The sequence below is a fragment of the Nelusetta ayraudi genome, unplaced genomic scaffold (assembly GCF_046127955.1).
Source record: "Nelusetta ayraudi isolate G7.1 ecotype Tasmania unplaced genomic scaffold, CSIRO-AGI_Nayr_v1 ptg000056l, whole genome shotgun sequence".
Lineage (NCBI taxonomy): Eukaryota > Metazoa > Chordata > Actinopteri > Tetraodontiformes > Monacanthidae > Nelusetta > Nelusetta ayraudi.
In genome coordinates, this window is record NW_027466106.1 from 2,411,102 (window position 1) to 2,426,447 (window position 15,346).

Sequence of the window (15,346 nt, forward strand, 5' to 3'; positions counted from 1 at the left end):
GGCAAATAGATGAAACACATCAAAAGTCAATGGATTTGTGGGTTTGTTTGTTTTTTGTTTATTTGTTTGGTCATTGTTGTCAGCTCTGTCATGTTAGCAGTTCTGTTCTACATGCTCTCCTATCTGTTGGGTGTTCTCCGTCATTAGCCTCCGAATCATCATTCATTGTCATCATTCTGGGATTTTGAATTAGAGCTTTTTTTCACAATTTCATCATTGGATTTAAACTTTGCTGCTGTGATAGATCTTGTTTTTAACTGACTCAAATTTCTCTTTCTGGTTTTTATGTTTTCTTTCAAATTATTTTGTGTTACCTTTTGTGTTCATTTATTTATTTTTTTTATTACTTTTGGTTTAAATTATTGTTGAAGAAACAACTGATCGAAGCTCGCCGAGAACACAGCCTTCTAGCTACCCTCACAAACCTGTCTTTTCAACGAGATCTTATCAGGCGTGGTCGTCTGTTCCTGTCGCCGTCCCTGGCCAAGCCAAGTCTGGGTTTGGCTCCCTCTCCAGTTCATCATCCAACACGCCTTCTGCCTCTCCATTAAAGTCTGTGTGGTCAATCAACTCTGCCTCCCCCATCAAGACCAACATACCTGGATCACCCGCCTCCTCCGTCAAGTCCGTTAGTGACGTGGCCTCTCCTATCAGATCTTACAGAAGCATTTCCTCACCTATAAAGACGGTAGTCCAACAAGCCCAGTACCCAGTCCAGGTCACCCCAAGTCCCCTAGCATCTCCAGGTAAAACTTGCACAGATCCAATGACTATGAAAGGACTTGCGGCACTGTCTGCCCGGACCTCCCCAGTCCCTGCCCCTGGAGGAGTGAACCCACTCCTTGAGAGAGGCACAACTCCGCCATCCTCTCCTAAATCCTCTCTGAGCATGTTTAGTTCACCATACAAGACAGTTGTGGCCGGCTCTAGTGGGTCATCATCCTCCCCAGCTATAAAAACAGTTCCTGGTCTCACGTCTGTGCGATCCCTTGCCTCAGATGCCATTGGACCTGCAAGAAACCTGTTCTCCTCCATTTCGTCACCACTGAAAACAAACACTGGGCCAAGTGCTGCAGCTTTGATCAACGGAACAGCCTCACCTTCACAGTACCGTTCTTCCTCCCCAACATCTCTTCTCACAAGTAGTCTGCAAGAGAGAATACAAGCAACTACCAATGCAGCAACTACAAATGTCAATGCAGCTTTTGATGAGGTCGAAAAAACCTTCAATTCTTGCTCTGCTGGCTACGGAACCCTGAAGTCTTTGTCCTCTTCGGCCTCGTCTTCTTATCAATCCATAAGGTCTTCTGCTTCAAATTCCCTTTACGCTTCTCTTAGACCCCCTGCTACTGTCACCACTGCTGTAACATCCAGTACAGTGACAGTTCCAGTGTACTCTGTTATTAATGTTGTGCCAGAGCCCCAGTTCAAAAAGTTACCAGAGGTGTCAAAGTCGGCTGCTGCACTTCTGTCTCCACAGAAAAGTATCCCAGCAGAGGTGAACAGTCAGTTGCAGTCCACCTTTGCTAGAACTCTTTCTCCCATTAAAGTTCCTTTGTTTTCTGCTGGCCTGAAATCAAGCACTACATCACCTCTGTCATCCAGTCAAGAAATTCTCAAGGATGTAGCCGAAATGAAAGAGGACCTGATCCGGATGTCAGCCATTTTGCAGACAGACCCAAATTCCACTGCAAACAAAGGGTTTCAGTCAGATTCACCCAAAGAGGCCAAGATAGAGGATGAGGAGCCATATAGGATAGTGGAAAAAGTAAAACAAGATTTAGTAAAAGTGAGTGAAATCCTTACCAAAGATTCTGTTAAGGATCCCAGGGTTCCACTTGCAAGGGCTACTTTGGATGACATACATTTTTCAAAAGTGCATGTTGAGCAACCACCAAGCAATTGGAGCTACCCACCGAGATATGAAACTGTGGTCCCACAAACCAAATCAAAAACCATACCAGATAGAGATTTCAATCTCTCCAAGGTGGTTGATTACCTGGCCAATGATGTCGGTAGCAGCCCTTTTTCCAAAATGCATGACCCAAAGCATAAAACAGATGAGGGGAAAAAAGAGGGAGACGGCAGGGAGAAGCAGAAACGTGTGCTAAAACCCACCATCGCAGTTCAAGAACATAAGCTCAAAATGCCTCCAACAAACATGCGCTCTTCACCATCAGACAAAGAGATCAGTAAAGTTGCTGATGCGCTTTTTGGAACGGACACAGTCCTAGAATCACCGGAGGATATATCCCATGAACAGGATAAAAGCCCTCTCTCAGACAGCGGCTTTGAGACCAGGAGTGAAAGGACACCCTCTGCCCCTCAGAGCGCTGAAGGCATGGGCCCCAAGGCCCTTTTCCAGGATATTCCAGTTCCCCCAGTGATCACTGAGACAAGGACCGAGGTTGTCCACGTCATCAGGAGCTATGAGCCCTCGGAAGACAACAAACAGCTTACAATGGAGGAGTCACATCCTATTAGATATATTGAATCTGACTCTAAAGGACATCTTAATCAAGTTACATCACCCCCTGAGCAGAATAAATGCTATTCAATTAAAGTTGGTCCTGAGGAAGACCCAATGGGAAATGGCATGAGGGTAAAGGAAGAAACTCATATCACTACTACAACCAGGATGGTCTATCACAAACCACCGGGGAAAGACACAGCATCAGAGAGGTGTGAAGAAACCATGTCTGTGCATGACATAATGAAGGCTTTTCAGTCAGGCAAGGACCCCTCAAGAGAACTGGTTGGATTATTTGAGCATAAGTCTGGCAATGAGGAAACCTCACAAAGACTTCAGGATGACATCAACTCCAAACCGAAAGTTGAAAGAATAATTGAGGTTCACATTGAAAAGGGGAACAGAACAGAACCTACAGAGGTTATTATCAGAGAGACCAAAAATCATGCAGAAAAAGAGATGTATTACTACCCAGGAAATAGAATGGAGGAGGAGGAACCCGAGGAGTCACTCCCATTATACCTTGACTCCCCAAGAGTTAACACACCCATGTCACAGGAGGAAGACAGTCGACCGAGTTCAGCTCAGCTCATGGCAGATGACTCTTACAAAACACTCAAGCTCCTTAGTCAGCAGTCTGTAGAGTATAACGAAGATGAGTCATCAGAACTAAGGGGAGAATCTTATAATTTTGCAGAGAAAATGCTTCTGTCTGAGAAATTTGATCAGTCTCATTCCGACACAGAAGAATATCTGAGGGATAGGTCACGCTTCCACTCACCAGACAGAAGCAGTCAGAGTGAGGGAAGGTCAGTTGGGCCAAGGACAGAGTATGTCTTCAGGTCATCTCGTAATGTGTTTGATAAGTCTGGAAGAATGGCCAATGTTGATGATAACTTTGACAAACTGACACTCTTGCAGTATTCTTCTGAACCCGGTAGTCCAAAACAGTCCGTTTGGATGCGTGTGCCTGATGACAGCCAGAGTAAAGACAGACAGCAGCTTGTATATGAGGACAGAGTTGACAGAACAGTTAAGGAGGCTGAGGAAAAACTTAGTGAGGTATCTCAATTCTTTCGTGACAAGACAGAGCAACTTAATGATGAGCTGTCGTCTCCAGAGAAGAAACCTCGTAGGCCAGACTTCAGAGAATCTCGATCAGGGCCCAGTTCTACACACAGTAGTCCAGAGAGATCACCTTATAGGAATGGCAGCAGTGCAGAAGAGTGGAGCCGGGAAAGGCTGAGAGATAGATTCAACTCTGGTGATAGAAAATGTGCAAGTTTACCCAGCAGTCCAGAAAGAAGAGTTTTACTACAATTTGCTGATTCAGACTCAAGAAAACAAGGTGATGGCAAGCAACAGGTAAACACAACTGAAGGTGCTAAACCCTTTCAAATTTCATCTTCCAAAGTCAGTGCAGTAAGGCTAAAATTTGAGCAAGAGGCACAAAAACAAGACAGGAGTCCTCAGGGTGGTCAAAATGCAAATCCTCCGATTAGGAAATTACAGGAAAGTAAGCTACCAGTGTATCAGGTATTTGCTGGTTCAAACATATCGAAACCACCAGATTCTCCTGGAAGTCAGAGAAGATCTGAAAAAGAGCCAAATATTTTCTCATCCAAGCATGAGAGCAGTGGGAAAGATCAGGACGAAAAAAGGTTATTTAAAACATGGGAAAACCAACAATCTGGGAACTATAAATCCCAACCTACCAAGCATTCACATTCTTTAATCCATGATTCTATGAAAGATACTAAAAATTGTGATTTGCCCAAACAAGAAACCACAAAGAAAATAGTCTATACAGAATTAGTTGTCCGAGAAAATCCAAGTACCAATGACAGTCTAAAAAAAAACTCGGAATCACAAATTCCTGTAAGAAAACCATCTAGTTTTTTGGATCAGAAATCCAGCACTTCAAAAATAGATGTTTCTGTTGATCAAGTAGAGATGTCCGGCTCATATTTGCCTACATTAGGTAGAAATCGGTTACACAGTAGCTCTGAATCAAACAGGTCTACTCGTGGCTCATCTGTAGTAAAATCCACAGACTCATCAGACAGTAGCCAGTCCACTGTAGTGTGTAACGGTATTGACAGCGACCAGGTAGAGTATTTGGATCAAGTAACTCCTGTAGTTGTCACAGAGGGTTTCAAAGATATTAAACCCCTACCTGTGTATGTAAGTATCCAAGTGGGAAAGCAGTATGAAAAGGAAACTGCATCAGGGCAGCTGGGTACATACAAAAAGATAGTCAGCCATGAGAGTAGAACAGTGCATGAGACTAGAGGTGCTTTTTATTCTGTGAAGCAAAAGCAGTCTCCATCTCCACAAGGAAGTCCAGAAGATGACACTCTTGAACAAATGACTTTCATGGACAGCTCTGGAAAAAGTCCTGTCACCCCAGAGACTCCCAGCTTGGAAGAGCCAAGTCTGACTTCAAGAACGCCAGAATCTCTGAAAGGAGTCGTGCCTGCCATGCCAAGTCCAATTCCAGAGGAGTCTGAGGAAGAAGACGGGAAAACGTTCATCTACAAGGAAGTCTTGAAGGAAAAGCCAAAGCCTGCTCCCACTGAGAATAAGAGTAAAAGACTGGACACAGAGAAACAGCACACAAAGGAGAAAAGAGTGGCTTACATAGAGTTTCCACCTCCTCCCCCTCTAGAGGCAGAGCAGTCAGACCCTGAGAAAAGGGGCTCGTGTGTTTCCTCTGAGGCAGAGACTGAGATGATGGAAGTGAACCTCCAAGAAGAGCATGATCGGCACCTCTTAGCCGAGCCAATCATCAGGGTCCAACCTCCATCTCCTATTCCTCCTGGAGCTGATAACAGTGACTCCAGTGATGATGAGTCCGTCTTCCATCCGATCCCAATCAAAAAGTACACCTTTAAAATAAAAGAAGAGGGGGATATAAGGCCAAAACCCAAAAAATCTGAGAAAAATGGCAACAAAGAATCTGGGGTCAATGGTGTCCTAAAAGGGGATGATGCTGACATGGAACAAAATGGCAATGACCAGTCAATAACAGACTGCTCTATAGCAACCACTGCTGAGTTCTCTCATGATACAGATGCCACTGAAATAGACTCCTTAGATGGGTATGATCTCCAGGACGAGGATGATGGACTCAGTGAAGATCCTAAAACTTCCAGTCTCTCCATTGATGGTAAAGCAGCAGATCGTTCATTCAGCCAGTCAAAACTTGAAGTGATTGAGGAGGAGAAATGTGAAGAAGCCGGCAACAGTGGAAAGACCCAAACGAGCAGAAGCAGTGGTGATGAAAAAGATTATACCCTCGAAGGGAGACATCCAGAAAGGCAAGCCTTGGAGGAAAACTACTTTGGCTACCAACTTGAAGAGGAGCTGAATTCGACCTTTAAAACTGTTGCTACCAAGGGCCTGGACTTTGACCCCTGGTCCACAAAAGGTGCTGATAATGAGGGCGTTTTTGAATCGAAAACAAAGGATGACGACCCTAAGCCCTTTGGTTTATCCGTGGAGGACAAATCGCAGGCTACAACTCCCGACACAACTCCTGCTCGAACACCAACCGATGAGAGCACACCGACTAGTGAGCCTAACCCCTTCCCATTCCATGAAGGGAAGATGTTTGAGATGACCCGCAGTGGTGCTATTGACATGAGCAAGAGGGACTTTGTTGAAGAAAGGCTTCAGTTTTTTCAGATTGGTGAGCATTCCTCTGACCCTAAAACAGGGGAAAAGGGTAGAGGGGGCAAGATCCAGGGGGTAGTCTCCTGTCAGTCAAAAACAGGGGAAAGGGCCACAGTAGATGGGATGCAGAAGGTTACAGACACTGCCACAGACAGCAGCACTACACCAACAACACCACCAGCAGCAGCAGCAACAACAACAGCAAAATCCAACCCTGTACAGCCTTGCAGTGACACTGGCTATACCGGTACTGATGCCGCCACCTGTGAAGCCATAATTGAGACTGCCTCCTCTTGCACAATCACAGCATCTAAGGTTGACCCTAAATTACGCACTCCTATTAAGATGGGCATAGCCGCATCTATAACTGTAAAAAAAGACTCAGGGGATCTCTCCGATAGTAAAGCTGAAATATCAGAGGGTCAGATGGTGCCGGAATACATCAGCATCGAGAGTCAGTGTTCAGGGAGTCAGTCTAGCAGGCAAGCTGAAGCCAAGTCACAGAAAAGAGATTACCCTTCTGAAAACTGCAACAACAACAATAACCTTGAGTCCTCCAGTGTTCAGGCCAACTACATTCAGTGTGGCAGTGTTGTGTTTAATTTGCAGTCCTCTTCAGAGCCCACCCTGCAGAAGGCTAGCATGATAGAAACACTTTGTTGTGGAGATGTAGAAGCAGGAGCGGAAGTGCACAGCAAAGGTCAAGCTCAGGGGCCCAAAACCGAGGCAGTTAAAGAAGGTGAAGTAAAGCAGCCAAAGTCCAGGCTTCCAGTTAAGGCATCGGGCAGGTCATTTCACACACAGGGAACAGCAATAGGCAAACAGAAGCCCAAACAAGCTGTGACAGTTGAGGTTAGAAAAAGGGGAGAGCCAGCGGTTGCCAAAGTTGAGCCCAGGTCTAGAATACCTATCAAGGACGTTAAAAAGAATAGTCCTGCTGCCACAGCTAGCTTGCCTGGGTCAGATCGGGTTTCCACACTGCCGAAAAAGACACTGCGCAGAGACAGAACAGCCGTACAGTTGCCCTCAAGGCTCCCGCTGAAAGACAGGCATCAGGCTAGCAATGTCACCACTGCTGCCACATCTAGACAGGAGAAACAGGAAAACCCTAGTGAGGTCTATAAGCGCACCATCGATTACTTTAAAGGCATTAGCGGGGACACGCTAAAGTTGGTGGACCACCTGTCAGACGAGGAGAAAAAGGTGCAGACAGAGCAGTCCGAGGAAGACAGCACCTCCCGGAGCACCTCTCTGTCGGACGCCTCCCAGCCTTCCCAGCCCTCCCAGCCCTCCCAGCCCTCCTGCTCATCCAGGTCTGGTAGAGGTTTGAGGGCTGAGGCCGGGGCCGCGTCCGTAAGGGCAAAGGTGGCGACGACGGACAGGGCCTCCGGCAGTGACAGAAGCAGGAGGAGTAGGCGGACTGGTGGGAAGGAGGGCAGTCAGGGACTCGCAGGGTCTCGAACGCCTCCCATCGCGGAGATCAAGCCTAGTTTGTAAAACTTTCACATTATATTTAAAATACATCTATATATTTATATACTTCACTTTAAGTTGCATGACATCGTTGTGATCGTTTAATGGATTGAATGGAATGCCTGTGGCGTGTTTACATATTCTCTTCAGAACAGTAGCTGTCATATGAATTATATTTTATTTTTTGTCATCAATGTACTGTCTACTGTATTGTCTATGTTGCAAGATTCCCAATTCTTCCCCCAAGCCCCACTCTTTTTAGCGTACTTGTAGTAGAGCGAGCATGTCAGTAGTAGTGACTGGTTCTCTGGCACAACCAGTTTGTTTTTGTTGTTTTGTTTTGTATTTTTTTGTCTTTTTTTTTAAGACCCTGGTCTGTTTATCTGACCGTCTCTGCGGGGTGGCTACTTAGTCCACTATTCCAGTTTCTTCTCATATGTTTGTAATGTCAACTTTTATTTTAAAATAGTAGTAGTGGTGGTGAAGAGGACACCAAAGCGTCGTCGCATGTTGACTAGTTAGATTCTAACATAGAACTTTCTAACCTGGAGTCCGAGAGTCTTTTGTCAAGTCATGTTATGCTTTGTTTTGTGTGGCGTTCATGACAGTTACTGCCTGCCTAGAGGATACATACCACAAACAGTCACAGAGCACCACTTAGTATATGAACATGTTTTAGTTTCCATGATGTCTCTTCTGTGAAAAATCCTTTTTTTGCCACTCTTGGACACTATCTAAACTTGTGTTACAAAAATCTCCAAATTTTGTATCTTTACCAATCAAAGCATAACAATTTTAAACACAATCTAGATTTAAAAGAAAGAAACAAAAGAAAAAGTGGCCAGAAAAGGACAACTGTCAATGTACTCATTTACTCTTAAATTTCAATGGGGGCAGTAGGGACATGTTGCTGATGAATCCATGTTTTCTATGATTGCAGGTCCCCAAAGTCCTTGTGAGCGAACAGATTTGCGCATGGCCATTGTTGCAGATCACCTGGGACTTAGCTGGACAGGTGGGGGGTGTTTCAAAGTTCCTGTCTGACAAACCTGTGATCTACTGCCATCTTCTGGTGGCTTTGTGTAGCTCCTTCAAGAATGTGATTTGAAAGCTTTGAATATGAACACAATTATAAATCTCAAGTCATGATGCAAATTTAAACTTTATATGCAACAGGGCTTACCCTCGGTTCATGTGTGTGCTTGTGCTGCAAACATGGCAGAAACTGTATTTGCATTAGCGGCTGTTTGTTTGTTTGTTTGTTTTTAATCACAGAATTGGCTCGGGAGATGAACTTCACGGTGGATGAGATCAACCACATCAGGCTAGAGAACCCCAACTCTCTCACAGCTCAGAGCTTTATGCTACTCAAGAAATGGGTCAGTCGGGAAGGGAAAAATGCCACAAGTAAGACCTTTTCTATTTTTATATTCAGGCTACGTAATTCCTTATTTAAATGCTTCTCACATAGTCCATATTGTTAAGAGAGTTGGAAAATCATTCATCATTTCTTTTTGTTTTCTTTTTTGTTTTTACAGCGGATGCCTTAACTACAGTGCTGACCAAAGTCAATCGAATGGATATAGTGACTTTGCTGGAGGGCCCAATATTTGACTATGGTAACATTTCAGGCACGAGATGTTTTGCCGATGATAACGCTGTATTCCGGGATCAGGCTGATGGTAAAGTTTAGCTCTGTTTAGCTGACCTTTTACCTCTTCCTGCCGCCTGTTGTGTTGTCTTAGTGCATGGCTCACACCCATAGACCAAATAGCAAGTGCTAATAAAGAGATTCATTTGATCTAGAAAAAAAAAAAATCACAGACAACTGGCTTTTTTGTTTGCTTCTTAGTGCCACTCTACTCATTGTGGCGTTTTGCTTTGAACTTCATGTTCCATTCCTAAGATTATTTTTTTTTAACCATCTTTGTATTAGAACGTTAAGTTTTGCACTGATATAAATTGGCATCTGTCATTCATTACAATAATAATGATCAGGGTATAAAGATGGTTCCCAGTTGTCATTGAGTAGAAAAATCCTCAGTTCGAGCCACATTTTAGCTGCATGCTGTATGCATGCAATTAAATATGTTACCGGTTATGAGTTGAGTAGAAAGCATAATCTTAACCCTTCAGTCCCTGCTTTTTTTAAAATTAATTTAGCTCTCCTAGTTCTCCTCCTGCTCCTCTGAGCCTTCCTTGGATAGATGAGAGTCTCTTCTTCTGTGGAACCAGACCTCCTCCTCCTCCTCCTCATACTCCACCCCCCCCCCTCCTGTCACACCACCCATCCACCCACTGCAGTACCTGCTGCTCATAACAGCACATCACTGCTCTTAACAAACTTAAGAGTCATGTGCTGATATGCACACGATCCCTGTCCTTAACGTCCAATCCCCTCACCAGCTCCCCCATCCTCACATCTCACAGTTTAAACAGTATTTACCCAAGCATGTTTTTCACAGTATCCATTCATTGTTTTTTTCTCTTCTGTTTTTCTTGCCATTTTCATATGCCTCTCCCTGCCACCCCCCGTACTCCTATTAGTGTGCATAATCATCCCTTTAACCCCCAGAAGCACTGAAGGGGCCTTTATCGTGCAAAGCCCCACCCCCCTCTTCCCAGCCCTGACCCCGACGCCTCCGCCCACCCCGCTCGCTGCCACCGCCGGACCTCGCAGCCGCCCGCTCTCTTTGCGTCGCTCTTCCAGCTACGAGTCGTCCATCTTGCTGAAAGACCTAGCGCCCCCGGCGTTCTTTCAGCCGTTGCAGTTCACCTTCCTCGTCCCTCCTTCCCCCTACGTCACGCCGTGCCGCCCTTCCTCGGCCGACCCCTGCTCGTCTCCCGCCCCACCGTACTCTCCCCACCCGTCCTCCCCGATCCCCCTCATCACCTCCCCGCTACCCTTCTCGCCCATCCCTTACACCCCTCCGCCCACACCCTCTCCTTTCGCGTCAGCTCCGTCGCCCACCGATGTACTGACCGATGCGACTCTAGCCTCCCCGGAGGCGGAGCCAGACTCCTCTGCTTCTGCCATTTCCGGCGCTGTCTCTGATCCTTCCACACCCACCAATGACAACCTCACTCCCTCTCCTGTTGGTCCGTCACAGTCCGCCACTACACTAGCGGCCACCTCTTCACCCACTAACATGACCTCAGCTCCGGTCACCACCTCTCTGAGCAAAGATTCTCTCGCCACCCAGCTGGTCTGCGGCTCGCGCCCTGTTTCCCCTCTGTCCTTGTCCACCCTGCCGCTGACCCCTCCCGCTGGCTCCCGCTGCCCGAGCCCGGCTCCTTCCTCGCCTCCCCTTCGCGCCTTGTCCCCCTGTCCTGCATGCCAGTGTACCTGTGCACCGTCCGTTCCCGCACCTTCTTCCACTGACTCTGCCTCAATGGAGATACTACTTTAGAATTCGCTGCTCCCTTTTCTGGTTCTTTTTCTCATATCTCTCAACTGTCAACTCCTGTGTCCTGTATGAGCATGTAACAGATCACCCCAATGGAAAAAATATAAATATATTCTATGTCATGCCAACTTTTAAATTTAAATGTCAAATTTAATCTAATACATTTTGGTACTTGTCAAAAGTCCCACTTAAATCAGCTGTTCAGTTAACAAAAACTGCAAATTTAAAGAGTAAAATATAAAGGCTATACCACAGGACCACTGTCACTCTTAATGCACACTTTTATACAGTGTTAAAATTTAGTTTTAATTTAAATTTGCGTCAAAGAAAAAAAAGAAGCAGTAACGCTTATTGAAAAGGTTATTGAATATATTCATGACCTTTCCAGCATGTGCTGGGTTTGATAGCCTAATACTTCATGATTTTAACAATACATCACCTTTTCAACTAGTGGTCTGAATACGTGCTTTTACATCAAGTCGTGGTGCAGCTCTCCACTGAACATGGTTGTGTGTTTTAGGGTGTGTTCTTTTGTTTGGTGTTCTATTCCTTTGTGGCATGCTTTTGGTGTGTACGCGCGCGTGTGTGTATGTCTCTACATTTGTCATCCTGTCGCCTGCAGATTATCAGAGCATTCTAGCGGAGCTGCAGTCCCCTGCGGCACTGCGCTCCGAGCCCCACTTCCTGGAGCCAGAACTCCCCGTCACCCCAAACATTTCCCCGGCTCATCACCAGCACCACGTTTATCCAGAAACCACCACCCCTGTACCAGCCACATCCCATCCTCATCCCCTGCCCTCCTGCCCCGTCCCAGTGCTTGATTGTGCTAGTGGAGATCCAGACAGCAGCGCCCCTAGGAGCCCCCCTAGACCCTGCCAGCTCACCCTGCCAGCCCCAGCCTTTGAACTCCCTGAACCCACTGCTGCTGCCAAGGTCAGGAAGCCTCACATCGCCCTGAACGACGAGCTGCTTCTGAGCGAAGAGGAAGACAGGTCTTACCAAGAGATGGTGCCGTGCCGCAAGGCCAGGTCGCCCTCCCTTCCTACCATGTGCGAGCTGGATGTGGAGATGACTTACTCCACGTCGTCCCCTTCGCTGTCGTCAGTGTCCTCAGTCACGCCCTCATCCCCTGAAGGAGGAGGAGCGCAGATAGAATCCCCGAATGGGGTGCAGGAGGATTTTGGAGAGGGTAGACAGGAAGTGGCGGTGGATCTAGAGGTCGTGCAGATGGTTGCAGCAGAGTTGGCCCAGGGAAATGGGTTAGTGGACTGGGTCGAGCAGAACCTGATTGAAAACGTAGAGAGAAAATGTGAGTTGATTACAAAAGATGGCTGCAAGCTCTCTGAAGGAAGTGGCACTTTTGCAGGGCAGGAGGGAGCTCAAAAGGAAAATGGCGACAAGCAGCCTGTCCTTTCTCAAGATGGGAGGGATGTTACAAGCGGTGAGGTGCAGGAAGTGAGAGATGGTCAGGGCCAATCAGGAGAGCAGCATGATGCGGTAAGAATAGAAGAAGGTGAGATGATGGAAGATGAAGAGACTGCCAGAGAGGGGTACGATGAATCATTTAAGGTTCAAGCACTCCAAGAGGGCAGTGAAGAAGGGAACCCTGGAAGTGACAGGGTGGCTGACGAGCTGCAGTCAAAGGATGAAGGAGGGATGTCGCCCGGCAGTCACAGAGACACTCGCGGGACGCCAGAAAGGGGCGAGGTAGCTGAGGATCAGGTTGGATCTGCGCTCTCTCCTCAGGCCTGGGTGGAGGCTCTCAGGGAATGCCACGACACTGATTCTGAATCCAGTCAGGAGGTGGAGGAGGAGGAGGAAGGGGAAGAGGACGAAAAAGTCAAAGGAGAACCATCTAAATCCCTTACGGAGGAGATGGAGACTAAAGAAGGCTCAGAGGAGAAGAAGGAGGACGGAGAGAAGGCCCAGCCTGCAGTTGAAGAGATGCGTGGTCAGGCTGAACAGACAGAAAAAGACCTGTGTTCACTTGTAGGTTGGCACAGCGACTCGTCAAGCGTCAACGTGGAACCACCAACGCCGGGCCGCAGTGTCAGCTCAGACTTGCTTGACAGGCGAGAAAGGTAAAAGAAATCTTTACAGTATAAAGTAATTTCCTAAACAGACTTCCCTAAACTAATGTATCGAAGCACTGCTTGATTAATAACATACTGCTACTTTGTGTTTTGTTTTGTTTTTTTGCTTTAACCTTAAAGCATTCTTTCACGGAACCTGAATGTGCAATATTGTTATTTGTTTTGTTTTTGTCCTGCAGCCATGAAAATTCCAGCGAGTCCATCACATCCTCGTCGAGAGGAGAATCAGGGAGGTCCCGACAGAACGGCAGCAGCTCCAGGCACTCACCTCAGGACGGCTCCTCGGAATCGTTAAACAGCAGGAAGGAAAAGGGAGCGCTGGTATCTGAGAAAAAAGTCCAGGTAATGTTGCAGGCCAGTGAAATATAAAAAAGCCCTTATATTTCCTTCATTAGTGTTTAGGAACTCCCAATCATAGCTGCAGAAACTTTGTTCATTTTTAATACAGACCACAGACTAAACTTCTTGAGGATTATCAACAAACTGTCTTTTTTTTTTTTTTTTCGTTTTTTTTTTTTTTGTGCCTGTGAATGTGTCTCTGTCCCCCACCGCCCCTCCCCGTGTGTTTGCCTAACAACCCTTCACTCCCGTCCTCAGCAGCGGGTTAGTGTAGATTCCGGTTCAGATGAAGAGCAGACTGTAACCACCAGAATCTTCAGGCGTCGCCTTATTTTGAAGGTACCAAACGGCCAGCCGGGGCCTGGAGCTGGGCTGAGCTGAGCCTTGGTGTGGTGTAGTTTTAGCCCCTCGGTTTTGTGGTGGATTGGACTGATTTGGTGTTGTTGTTCTTCTTCTTCTTCTCCTTCTTCTTTTTCTTCTTCTTCTTCTTCTTCTTCCTCTTTTCCTTCTTCTCCTTCCTCTTCCTCTTCTCCTTCTTCTTCCTCTTCCATGTGTTGTGGACAAACTGAGTGTGTCTGTGGAGGTTCTCAGTCGTCCAGGTCATCTTAAAGTAGACTGGACTTGTTGCCCCAACTTAACCCTTCTACTCTAACTCTCATCTTTTGGCTGTGACGACTAACAGCGCTGCAAGCCTCTTTCCAACTCGGGCAGCCCCCTAGTGGTCGTTGTTTGCGGTGTGGTGGCAGTGCGGTGACTGTCGTGTTTTAAAAATTTGCTAACGGCGAGCGTTTGCAGGGGGAAGAAGCAAAGAATATCCCAGGCGAGTCCATGACAGAGGAACACTTCTTGGACCAAGATGGTAACCTCATCAGTAGAAAAGTAAAGTACAACCCTGGAAAATAAATCGAACACACAGCAAGTTTGTCGTTGTTGGGATGGTGGTATTTTCTTTGAAGCAAAAGAATCTCCATCAAGTCTTTCTGCGTTTTGTCTGCGTGGGACAGGTCATCAGAAAGGTCATCCGGAGGGTGTCCACCCCCACACCAGAGAACCACGGAAGTGACACGCGGCACCGAAAACAGTTTAGCCCTGTGCCACATGATGACAGGTCTGGGGGGGCGGGGCTGGCATGATGACGCCATTTGACTTTGCTCTAGGAAACTATGGCTAGAACGGCTGAGAGAAACTTGCTGGATTGAAGCTGCACTTTTATCATTATCAACATAGATTTTCAAAATTTATTCAAAAAAATGGAAGTTTAAAAATGGAATTTTAGCCTCCTGCTAAAACCGAGGCTGCACTGATCTGATGCTCGACCACTTCCCTTTGTGACATCATAAAGGTCTGTCCACCGGAATGTTTTTGCACACACTTTACAAAGATATTAAAGCAAGCAAATTGATGAAATGAAATGAAATGAATATACAATCTTATGATAAAAATCTTCAGTCATTTCGGAGACGGTCAGGTAGAGGCTGAACTCAGGCTGGTGAGTTTTGCATAATATGGGGCCTCTAAATTTTATTTGTCCATGATTTAAATGGAGCTTCAAGTTCAACAGTTGATTTGATCTGTAGGGTTGTTGTTGTTGTGGTGTTGTTGTGTTCTTCACTAACTATGGATTAACTGGTTTGGGATAACTGCCTTTGTTTTCTCTAACCTGGACCCAGAAGAGGCGCCTAAAGTGCATTCTTGTCATGTGTTCACTCGGCATGATTTCTATTGTGTTTGCATAATAAAAGGAGTGCTGATGGCGCTCCTGACTGCGTGGTTTGGCTGCTCTTTTTAAGTAAAGTGATTAGTCAACAAACATGACCACAATGACTTTGCTTTGAAAATACACTCGGCCTCTTTTACTTTTTTTTTTTCATAACAACAGATTTTTTTTT

The 15,346-nt window shown here is 46.2% G+C and overlaps 1 protein-coding gene across 16 annotated transcripts in view; it reads left to right on the plus strand.

The window, feature by feature from the left end:
* The window catches only part of LOC142896577 (ankyrin-3-like), a 79,630-nt gene that overhangs the window by 61,351 nt on the left and 2,933 nt on the right, over window positions 1-15,346 (plus strand). For 15 of the 16 annotated variants that reach the window (XM_076038312.1, XM_076038315.1, XM_076038320.1 and 12 more), the window contains 9 exons: window positions 372-7,634; window positions 8,559-8,633; window positions 8,894-9,025; window positions 9,157-9,300; window positions 11,648-13,106; window positions 13,298-13,460; window positions 13,716-13,796; window positions 14,253-14,336; window positions 14,462-14,565. In XM_076038312.1, the coding sequence (XP_075894427.1) occupies window positions 372-7,634; window positions 8,559-8,633; window positions 8,894-9,025; window positions 9,157-9,300; window positions 11,648-13,106; window positions 13,298-13,460; window positions 13,716-13,796; window positions 14,253-14,336; window positions 14,462-14,565 (9,505 nt within the window). The remainder of the gene's footprint in view (window positions 1-371; window positions 7,635-8,558; window positions 8,634-8,893; window positions 9,026-9,156; window positions 9,301-11,647; window positions 13,107-13,297; window positions 13,461-13,715; window positions 13,797-14,252; window positions 14,337-14,461; window positions 14,566-15,346) is intronic. The other variant, XM_076038327.1, reaches the window with a different exon arrangement.